The 12084-nt window shown below is 38.5% G+C and overlaps 2 protein-coding genes across 2 annotated transcripts; one reads left to right on the top strand and one right to left on the bottom strand.

Moving 5' to 3' along the window:
• Positions 1-1732: 1732 nt before the first annotated feature.
• LOC148292691 (cytochrome P450 94A2-like) lies at positions 1733-3696 on the bottom strand. The gene has a single exon (XM_088246206.1). It carries the CDS (start codon positions 3473-3475, stop codon positions 1946-1948), a length of 1530 nt encoding a protein of 509 aa, XP_088102332.1. The 5' UTR covers positions 3476-3696; the 3' UTR covers positions 1733-1945.
• A 5241-nt stretch (positions 3697-8937) lies between these two features.
• On the top strand, positions 8938-11998 carry LOC148292692 (uncharacterized). Its single transcript, XM_088245020.1, has 3 exons — positions 8938-9018; positions 10823-11198; positions 11312-11998. The coding sequence occupies exons 2-3, from the start codon at positions 10839-10841 to the stop codon at positions 11996-11998; spliced, it is 1047 nt and encodes a 348-aa protein (XP_088101146.1). The 5' UTR covers positions 8938-9018; positions 10823-10838.
• The last annotated feature ends 86 nt before the right edge of the window (positions 11999-12084 follow it).

A 12084-nucleotide genomic window follows, 5' to 3' on the forward strand; every position in this document is an offset into this window, starting at 1 on the left:
CAATACGTCTCTTTTGTTTTTCCTTATTCGTTGTATCAAAAAATACCTTTTATCAAAATCCAAAAACCAAAAATATAAAAACACGATTCATATAAAATAGCAAATTCGACAAACCCAGTAAACAACAAGGATCATAAATACTAAACATAAGAAGAAGAAACGCAGGTAAGTGCAGCTAGCTAACCTTTGAAGAAATTGGACTGTGCAGCGAACACAACAGGAACAGAGCGATACCTCCGAGTCCTCTGCCTCTTATTAATTTGAAGAGCTGAGACCAAAGACTGCTTCTTCAACCTTAAAAATGAGAGCTGGAACCGCCATTTTAGCTTTCACCCAGTGAGTCTCTCACTTTCTCTCTCAGCCTCACAAGCAGCTATCGCTAACCTAGTTATGGCTGAATTTGTTATTGATTTGCCGATCTTGGCCCCTTGTTTGTGCAGTTGGAGAGAGAGAGAGAGAGAGAGAGAGGAGTTTTAGGGCGAGGGTGGGATAGGAGGGATGGATTGTTGTGGGCTGTGGCCTTTTGGTTAGGAACGGGGCTGTCATGAAGGAGAAGGGGGAAGGGGAGCTTGTGGGATAATTAGGTTGAATTTTTTTTTGTCTTTTTAATTATGTTAGTTTTAAAAAATGAAGGAGAAGTATAGCCGGGCGGCTATACTATTAAAATATTCGAATATATTGAATGAATAGAGCCGTTTGTCTCTAACTTTTTTTTTCTTTTTCTGGAACAGCTAATGATTAGATAATTCCCAGAAAATTTTATTGATGAGAGGAAGATAATTTCCATCGACAAACAAGCCCTTCTAGTAAGTAGGCCTAGCTAGCCAACGCGAGGAACCGCGGTGACATGTCAATGCCTCTGTGAGCTCCATGTCCATTTGTCCTTCATACACGCACATAGCATTGGGCCGACCTCCTCATTATTTCATTAATTAATTATGTGTCTCTTTTTTTTAATTAGTTGAACATAGTTGTTTAAAGGTATGGGAAAAAATTAATTGTTGTATTTTTTTCCTATTGCATTGAATTATCGAAGAATTATTGCGAATACTCTTAACAAAATAATGATAGAGATGCAATTGCGAATGCTTTTATTCATTCTATTTTTATGCTTTGTACTTTTAATTTGGTTTTGAATCGCTCGAAGGCCATCTCCAACCCATTGGGTGGAAACCCAAATTATAGGTTTTGAGTCCAAAAAACTTCTCCAACTCATATATTTTGGGAGGTGGAAATTTGAGAAATCTCAAATCTTGGGTAGAATTCCACTCCAAGTTTTGCCTGGACTTATAATTTGTGTGGGTCCAAACTCTGCCCAAAAGCAAGCCTCAAAACAGCCCATGTGCTGGTGCAAATTGAGCGGGGCCCTCTTTCTTGAGTCTGCAAGGTTGAAGGCAATACATGAATAGTTGTATTTTAGAGAGTGGAAATTTGAGTTTAGCCCCAACATTATTGGAGATGGCCTAATCTTTCAAAACGTGTCAATATACTTGTTTAGTCAAATTTATTACATTTTCTGTTCGTTTTGGTCACATAATTTTATGGGCATAAATGTCAATTCACTCGACATGACTTCCAATTGACTATTCGATTGGGGGGTAAAGGTGAAAACAGAGAAAAAGTGAGTGAAAATGAGGTGTGAAGGGAAGAATGGATAAAGTCAATTAGGATAATTTGAGTGGGTCAATTAGGAAGGATATATTAACGTGAATGAACAGAAATGCCCTTAATATAGTTGACAAAAAGGAAAACATTTATAATAAAATCGTTCGTGCAAAGTACAAAGTACACAAACACTCAACTCGACAAATAATAATAATCGAGGATCTACCTGCATACTTACGATCGAAAGCCTTCAACTTAATTACGCACGTACTAATTAAACCAATGCTGTAGCTATTGTTAAGCCTGTGTCGTGTTCACACTAAAACATACATATTCTTCATCAAGCCCTCTCCACAATGGTCACCGGAAAGCCACCTTTCATTTTTGCGGTGAGGTAGGCCACAAACTCTGGCTGGGCTCCACCCTCCCTCTCCACCGGCACCACCTTAAACCTCTTCAAAACCGCACTCACCACCCTCTTCATCTGCAGAAACGCCATCTCCTTCCCCAAGCAGATCCTGGGCCCCGCCTGAAACACAGGATAGCTGAACGAGTCCCTCCCGACGAACTTCCACTTCTGGGCCCCATTCTCCTCTCTCTCCAGCCACCTCTCGGGCCTGTACTCTGCCCAGTCCTCCCCCCAAATCCCCTCCATCCGCCCCATCGCGTACACGTGGTACGTCACCGTCATTCCCTTCTTCACCTTCGTCCCGTCCGGCAAAACGTCGTCCTTCATCGCCTGTTTGCTGTCCACGGCAACCGGTGGGTACAGCCTCATGCTCTCGCACAGCGCCGCGTGAGTGTACACCATCTCCTTCACCTTGTCGTAACCCCCTGCGGCCGACTCCGACTCCGCCGTTCCGCTGATCTCCTTTAGAATCTCGTCTTCCACATGTGGGTTCTGCGATAGTAGCCAGAAGAACCATGTGAGAGCTGCCGACGTGGTGTCTCGGCCGGCCAGGGTGAAGCTGATGACGATGTCGGTGACGAACTTTTCATCCGAGTGGCCTGAGCCCAAGAACCGAGAGAGGAGATCCAGGGACTCTAGAGCCTTCGTCTCGCTCAGCTCTCGCTTCTTTTCCCTGACAATGGTGTTCGAGAACTCGCGAACTTCGGAGACCGCAGCTCGGAGGCGCTTCTCGGAGCCAATTCCGAGAACCCTTTTGAGCTTCCACACTGGGGGTAACGAACTGAACCTGTCGCTGCTGATTTGAACGGCGTCGTCGAAAGCCACTGCGAATTTGGCTTCGGGCAGAGAGGGTAGCAGGTAAGCCGGGTCGTATCCAAATGCGATTCTGCAGATGTTATCGAAGGCGAAGCGTTGGAGAATGTCTTGGAAGTCGAGAATTGAATTGTTGGTGGCGCGGGCGGAGAGAATGGGAATGAGGCGGTCGGAGAGCTCGGTGTCCACGACCTGTTCGACGAATTTACGCAGAGACTTGGTGTTGAATTCGTGGCTGGAGACTTGGCGCTGGAACTTCCAGTTGTCGCCGTCGGCGTTGAAGATGCCGTCGCCGAGGAGGTCGGTGAGGGTGGTACGGAAGGTGTTGCCTTTTTCGTAGATGGGGAAATGGGTCTTGAGGATGTGCTGGACGACAGCGGGGTTGGCCGTGACGACGAAGTGCTTGCCCAGAGAGTGGTGGAGGCTGAAGGTGTTTGATGGCGAGCTTCGGAGGAGGTCTGTGAACCATGGGAGCCTGCGTTCATGGTTTTTGTAGAGGGTTATGAAAGAGCCGATTATTGGGTATGATTTGGGGAGCTTGGTGTTGTTGCTGGTTTTGGGGTTTGGTTGTGATGAAGCCTTGAAGACGAAGAAGAAAAGTAAGGGAAGGAGGACCAGGGAGGCCAAGGTTAAGAGCTGAAGAAACATGGCTGATAATTGCAGAAAAATGGAAGTCTTTTTTGGGGTGTTCGACGAAATGCCTGACTGAAGTAATAGGTTTGTACTGCTTGGTAGTGCTTCTGGTTTGTGATTTCTTGATGAATAGGTGGCAAGATTTGGTTCCTATTTATAGTGTCACTTTTGGTTTGATTGTATTGGATTCAATCATAAAAGAAAATTTTAGACTTTCAATCAAGCAATTACATGCTCTCTTTTATTTATTTATTTAAAGGGTAGCTCTCTTTTGATGCTTGACTAGACTCTGCTTCATATAGAGCTTCCTGGACTTATGAAATGTTCACACTGAGACAAAGACGTCGATACGTAAGCAAAGTCGTCATGGCGGTTGAGAAGTTCATGAAGCTAGACTTGGAAAGGACGGATTCTTGGTCCACCTTTAGCAACATCAATATTGTTTCTAACTTAACTATATGTTTAGCAGGTGTAGGGTTTTATACAAAATGCATCAATGTTATTAAGAGTGAAATTATTTATTATATGAGACTTTTTATGATTTTATATAAAAGGCCTTTATGTTATTAGGAGGGAAACCGTTTATTATATGAGACTTTCTATTTTATTAAGTTTTCGATGTGCTCTTCACGTGGGACCACTTTTTAGTGGACCACACGTGCAACTAAGTCCACATTGTGCGGCTTTTTTTTTTCTTTTCATTTGGGGTTTGTTTGATTTTGGTTCAATTTGGGGTTTTTTGTTTGATTTGAGTTTCTTTGATTTGGGTTTAATCGGGCCCAGTTAACCGGCCAACTCTAATACCATGATATTATCCCAAACTTAACCACATGTTTAGCAGGTATAGGGTTTTATACAAAAGTCCTCGATGTTATTAGGAGTGAAACCATTTATTATATGAGACTTTCTATTTTATTAAGTTTTCGATGTGAGACTTGTGTATTCTTCAATAATATGGTGAACCAAAAAATCAGTATTGTCTTGGGCCTTACCTTCCCTTGGCCTCTTGATAATATTATGGATTGGTGACAATAATATGGCAATTTGAGTTTCTCTCATTTTTCTCTTCTTTTTCTGTGATCCTCTCACTACATACTATTTGTTTGTGTTTGCAAAGTTCCCCCTTCATCGTTTGAACTACAATCGAGAAATAAAATGAGCAAAAGCGTTTTCAGATAATAAAAAATGATTCAACCATTCGGAATGCTTCTTAACAAAGGCACTTTCATGAAGCGCTTGGGTTTTTATGAAAAATTTCAGTGTATTTATGATAGAAGCAGTAAAAAGGGTTATGAGCAGAGACGCTTTCTAGACAAGTATTTACAAATGGGTTCTAACATGATTCTTGTGTTTGTATTCATTATTTTTTATTTTTGTATGTTTTTCTTTCCACTACGTAAGCAAAACCGTCACAAAGGCAATGAAAGTCGTTATCAGCTGTGACAATGGCACACTGCTGTTTCTTCGTTATGGGAGTTTTCTATGGTCAATGTACGGTCACCAATGGATTGGGCAAAGGCTTACGGCTTTTGAAACTTGAAAGCGTTGCCAGGAAGTATCCACCAATCCAATTGCACACGTCATTTTTCAAAAGTCAAGGAATACATTATTGCCAAGGTCATCGAGTTATTATATGTAACCACCAACCACTTACTTAGCAAATGAACTTCTTACATCGCGTGTCCGTCGTGTGATTAGTTGTTGTGAGATGAACGTTATTTATACATGTTATATGTCGTTCCTATGTTGGGTTTGCATACTTTAATTTACTTAGCAAACAAATGGAAGTTAGTCGATAAGAGATACAAGCAGTCCTATGTTGCAAACCCAAATTTGCATGACACTATTTGAGAAAACTTTGGGGTAAACTCTCTAAACTGACTATAAGAGATCTGCTTGAATTTACAGTGGAAGTGGCTTGGACACATAATGGAGCCAACCTTGGAGAAGAAGAAATAGGAACTACATAAAAATGCTAATTTTACAGCCTTAGGGGCCAGTTCCAGCAATGCCCGAAGGCAAGGGCTGGGAGGGGGGGGGGGGGCTGGGGCTGAGCCCAAAACGCGATTCCAGCAACAATTGCTGGCCCGGGCAGGATGTGGGGGCCACATGCCTGGGCTGGCTCGAAGGCAAGGGGAGCCCATGTGCTGGCCCGAGGGCTGGTGCCACGTGGCAGCTTCTGGGTTGTTGGATTTCTTTTTTGTCCTTCAATCCAACGGCAGGACATTTTTTCTGCAAAAAAATATGAATTTTTTTTTAAAAAAATACCCAAAAATCTCTTCTTCTTTTTTTTTTTTTTTTTTAATAAATACCAATCCCTACTCTTCACTTTTAACAACAAATCCTCATACATCTTCTCCTCATCCAATTATTATTCACTTTCTAATCAATATTTTTTTCACTTTCAAGTTTAATTTTTCTCTATCATATTATGGCTTTTTCTCAAGAAACCAAAGGGGCATGGAGCATCATGGAAGATGTTTTGAAATTTGAAACAAAAATTTATCTGAAATTTGAAACCGAAAATCTTATTCGAAAATATTGTCCAAATTAATTGTTTAGGTAAACAAATTTGTGAGAAAAAAAAACAAAAAATGAATAGTATTTTTCCTTTGCCATGACAACTGCTGAAAGTGCACCTTACTTTTTACAAAGGCAGACACTATTCATGTGAATAGTGTCTGCTGGAAGTGCCCTTATAGAAATTGAAGGAAGTTTTCATTGGCAGACACATCACACGTTACTACATGTGACATGTCAATGCCTCTACGAGCTCCATGTCCATTTGTCCTTCATACACACACATAGCATTGGACCGACCTCCTCATTATTTCATTAATTAATCATGTGTATCTATTTTTAATTAATTGAACATACTTGTTTAATTACCTTTTATATTAAAGGTATGGGAAAATTTTAGCAATCCCCTTTTGAATTATACCCCTTGCATCCGCAATGGTTGTTTTCAATGCAATAGTTCAATAAATTGATCATTTTTGGCATTTATTGAGTTGAATTGTAATTTTACTTGTAATTGTGTAGTTTAATGGCTTCGTATCAATAGTTATATTTACTTACATAATTTTTTATATACTCAAATAAAATAAAAGGAATAAATTTATTTCATGTTGTAAAATAAACGGTATATACGGGAATATTGAGCTGCACATAAAGTAAATGAGACAAAATATTTAACAAGATTCGATCATACCAACGTCCTCGGAGAGCAACAATAGTAATTTTTCCACTATGTAAAATAATAGGGCTACAACTTTAGTATTTACAATATATGTGGCTCACTGATTTTTCTCTGCTCTCTTTTTCCTCTCCTCTCACTCTCCTCTCACTCTCCCTTTCTTTCTTCCTTCCTCTCTGCATGGGCTCTTATTTTCTTCTCTCATGGTGTGTTCTGCAAAGTCAGAATAATGCCTTATTTATAGGCTAAAGAAATGCCCGTGAGTGCGCAGGTGATAAGCCTTCAAACAACTTTGCTTAATTTCTTCGTGGCCCCATTAGAGCATGTCCAGCAACTCGGGCTGGACAGAGGCTAGGGCAGGTTTGGGTAAAAAAGGCCCTCCAGCAGCAGGGTTTGGCCCGAGATGGCTGTGGGGTCCACGAAGTCGGGCTGGCCCGAGGGCAGGTCCAACCCCAGGTCCAAAACTCGGGGGAGCTGACGTCATCAATGACGTCAGCAATAATTTTTTTTTAAAAAAATCGAAAAAAATCGAAAACAAAAACAAAAAAATTCAGATTTTTTAAAAATAAATACTTAGTCATATTTTTCACTTCCCACACCAAAAATCTTTTAAAAAAATATTGTCCAAATTAATTGTTTAGATAAACAAATAAATGAAAAAAACCAAATAATAAATAGTGTTTGCCCTAAACTAGGGCAACTGCTGGAAACCAACATTGCTTTTTGCAAGGGCAATCACTATTCATGTGAATAGTAGCTGCCCTAGCCCCCCTGCCATGGCTAAGGGCAACTGGTGGAATTGCTCTTATGGTGGGCTGCACCAATAACTTTACAACATACTATTGAAATAGTCTCAAAAAGATATTCAAAAAGAGACCAATTTTGAATATATGTGTAAAAAAAATTAATTGTTGTATTTTTTTCTATTGGATTGAATTATGGAACAAACATTGCGAATACTCTTAACAACATAATATAACGACAGAGATGCAATTACAAATGCTTTTATTCAATTAGGATAATTTGTGCTTTGAACCGCTCTAATCTTTCAAAACATGTCAATAAACTTGTTTAGTCAATTAGGATAATTTGAGTGGGTCAAATCATATATTAACGTGAATGAAAACATGTCAATAAATGCCCTTAATATAGTTGACATTGACAAAAAGGAAAACATTTAGAACAAGTTAAGAAAGACCCAAGTGGAACAGAATCTATAGTTGAGGCTTTTCTTTAAACATAGGGCTTGATGAACAAAGTACACAGAACAAGTTTAAGAAAGACGAAGTAATCTGTTAATTGCATATAATTATAATAAAATCGTTCGTACAAAGTACAAAGTACACAAACACTCAACTCGACAAATAATAACAAGGACAATTAAGAATCTACCTGCATACTTAATTAATTACGCACGTACTAATGAAACCAATGCTGTAGCTATTGTTAAGCCTATATCGTGTACATACTGAGGGCATGTTTACGTATCAGTAATGGGTATGTGAGGAAAGGGAATGATTTCCATTCCTGACTTCCCCTGCGTTTACTTGCAATCAGGAATGAAAAAATAAGTGGGCCCTACCTCAAAATCCGTAATCACATCCCCTCAAAACCAGGTATCAGATCAACTAGGGGGGTAGTCGATACGATTCCCATTCATGTTTTCCCTTATTAACTTCCAAAAATACCCTTACCACTTTACCATAATTCCAAAACAACCCAAACCCTAAATAGTCATGAGAACTGTATAAAAAAATTTGGGGCTTGCTTTTAGAATAATCCCAGTCGCACGGCCTTGCTTCTAAAACAACCCAAACCATACAGCCACTTAAAATAAAATAAAAAACACTCACGCATGTATTTTGTTTAGATAATTACTATTCTAAGAATCTATTTTGTTTTTTGTTTAGATAATTACTACAAAGTGATTTATTTGGCCCTGTAGATTTAAATAATTCAAGATTTTTTACAGACTCCCTTGCATTCCATAATTCTATTGTGCTAAGTTTTCTACCATTCAATAATTCTATTGCACAGGAGCACCGAATGCAAATGCTGCTGTGAGGCCTTTACCTGCTCTGAAGGAGAATGTGAAAAGGGTTATTTCTCTTTATTTACTCTTGGAAACTCTGGATGATTTTCTCTCCAATCTTCCTTACCTTTTAAAGTTCAATAACAGTTCCAAATAAATTTCCGAAAAAAATTTCTAAGAAACTTTCTGATGTTTTTCTGTACACGTTGCAAAGGCTTATATTTAATTTTACAATTTTGGTTCTTTGCAGGTGTCAATAAAAGTGACTGTGAGTATATCTTGTTGAGCACGAAAGCAACGTTTGCGAAGCAATATCATATCCCAAATTTGGTAAGATTCTTAAAATTCAACTTTCTCAGATACTGAGGTATTGATATCTTGAATAATATATATATTTTAATGTCATGTAGACAAATGGCTCGATTAAGTTTGTCCACAAAGAGGAAACTGCGTGTTACTATAAATGCTTTGATTGTCTACCTTCGAATAATATTTGTTGTATGTGCTGCGGGTTATGTCTATGCACGCTTAGCTTGTCGAAAAAGTCGTCGACCAAGTCTTCCTTCGGTGATAAGAGTTTACAAACAACTAGAATACCTACATGGACTAGTTTATGAGAGTGATACTACATGTATTGACCAACTAAGGATGGATAGACAATCTTTTCATAAGCTTTGTCAAATTTTGGTCACTAAAGGAGAACTACGATCGACCCGAAACATGTCCACAGAGGAGATGGTTGCAATTTTTTTAAATATTCTTGCACACCATCATAAGAATCGCGTCATAAAATTTAATTTTACTAGATCGGGACGAACTGTTAGTAAATATTTTCATGAGTGCTTGAAGGCAATGATTCGATGCCAAAAGGATTTCTGGAAATTACCTGAACCCATACCTGAGAACTCAACAGACTATAGGTGGAAGTGGTTTAAGGTATGCACTATTTATAGCTATGAAATTATTCAAAACAAAAATACTTATTTTCTTTTAAGAACCTTATTAATAATTTTTTATATTTTAATATAGAACTGTTTAGGAGCATTAGATGGAACCTATATTAGAGTGAAGGTACCGGAACAAGAGAAACCAAAGTACAGAACAAGGAAGGGTGAAATAGCAACGAATGTTTTGGGAGTCTGCTCTCAAGACTTGCAGTTTATATATGTTTTGGCTGGATGGGAGGGTTCTGCACATGATAGTCGAGTCCTTAAAGATGCTTTGAGTAGGAGGAATGGACTAAAAGTCCCTAATGGTAATATTTAAAAACTAATATTTTAATTTAGTGCATTTTCCGTTATGCATAAAATATCACTTTAGGTTTATGTCTCTTACTGTTTTGTTTTTACATTAGGTTATTATTACTTAGTGGATGCTGGTTACACCAACGGAACAGGCTTCCTTGCACCTTTTAGAGGACAACGTTATCATCTTAATGATTGGAGGGATGGCCATCGACCTGAGACACCAAATGAATTTTTCAATATGAAACATTCGAGTGCTAGAAATGTTATTGAGAGGTGTTTCGGTTTATTAAAAATGCGTTGGGCAATTCTTAGGAGTCCATCCTTTTATGATATTATAACACAACGTCGTATAATTTCTGTGTGTTGTATGCTCCATAACTTTATAAGAAGAGAGATGGCTTTGGATCCTATTGAACATCAAGTGGACAATCAGCTTGTAGATGGAACTTTGGAAACAAATGATTACATTGGTACAGTTGAGTCCTCAGACGAGTGGAGTGTATGGAGGCAAAACCTTGCAAATGAAATGTGGAATACATGGAATGGAAATAGGGAATAAAGACATGTGATGAACACATTATTTGTTTGTTTTTATCATGTTATTTAATGTACTCAAGACATTATTTATTTATTGTGCTTATGTAATGTATTGAATATGAACAACTAATGTGAGTTCCTGTGTTTTTAAGAACCTTTTTATTCATTCATTCATTCATTTTTTAGAGCTGGAAATTCAAAAATTTCAATAATTACATGTTATTCATCACTTATGTAGCAGATTGATTGTTTTTCATGCCTTTGATATTGACAACATCTGTTGTATGACATTGCTTGCTTGTCATGCCTTTTGATTCAAAAAATGTATTTTTTTTTGTTTATTTATGTAGTAGATCATTTATCGTCATGAGTTCTACTGCTACTTCAAGTGGAAAAGTAAAGGGAGGAAGGGGACAAAATAAGCGCTATTGGACAACTAAGGAGGATAACACATTGATGGAATGCTTGATGGAACTCCATCAGAATACCAATTGGCGAGGTGACTCAGGCTTTAAAAATGGATACTTGAATAAATTAGAAACTATGCTAGAAGTCAAACTTCCGAATTCTGGGTTGAAGGCATCACCCCATATTGAATCAAGGGTGAAGACTTTGAAGGGAAAATATGGTGCTTTAGCTGACGCATTATCTCAAAGTGGTTTTGGGTGGAATGAAGAGGAGATGATGTTGGTATGTGAGAAAAGTGTATTTGATGCATGGGCGAAGGTAAATCTAAGCATATCCTATTATGGGCGTATTGAATTAAAAAATACATATGTTATGCTATGTCTTTAATATTTATTTAAGAATACTAATGCAGATATATATTGTAATTGTAGAACAAAAAGGATGCAAGTGGTTTGTATGGCAAGTCGTTTCCACATTACTATGCACTTGGAGAGATATACGGAAAAGATCGTGCTATTGGAACAAATGCTGGAAATGCTGATGATGATGAAGAAGACGTTCGGCGAGATGATGCAAGTGTTCATAAGAATAGAAGTGTGGGTGATGACTTTATTGAGGAGATGTTTTCACATCCTGATGGTGGGTCACAATATGGGGGTTCAGAATATGAGGGATCTCAATTTGAGGATGTTGAGGATTTGGAAGATGATGAGACAACCTTTACACAACCAAACCCCCAACCCTCAAGTGCCCAACAACGTGCCCAACAGAAGAGACCCGCACAAGATGTAGCAAGTGGTCCAAATAATCCTCGTAGGAAGGTAAATGCTTTGAATGAAATGTCTAACAAATTTGGACTTATGGCTGAAGCTGTAGCAGGAATGGCACCTCAGCTTGCAGGCTTGGTTAATGTTCTTTCCACAGAGAAGGATCTTGCTGATATGCAAGCTAACCTTGGTGGTGAATTGAGGAAAATAGAATTCCTATCTCCTTTGCAAGTATTTCGTATCACCAACATTTTAGCCAAAGAGCACGATTTGCTGAGGGTCTTCTTTACCATGACTGATGAAGAAAAAAAAGATTATGTATTTAATCTTATGGAGCATGGCTTACAGTGATTGTGATTGATGAGTAATGGGTGAATGACTTTTGTAGAGATTATATATCTCTTCTTTTGGTAGTATGACTATTATGTATTTAATCG

This window comes from Prunus avium, chromosome 8 (assembly GCF_965620075.1).
Source record: "Prunus avium chromosome 8, drPruAviu1.hap1.1, whole genome shotgun sequence".
NCBI lineage: Eukaryota > Viridiplantae > Streptophyta > Magnoliopsida > Rosales > Rosaceae > Prunus > Prunus avium.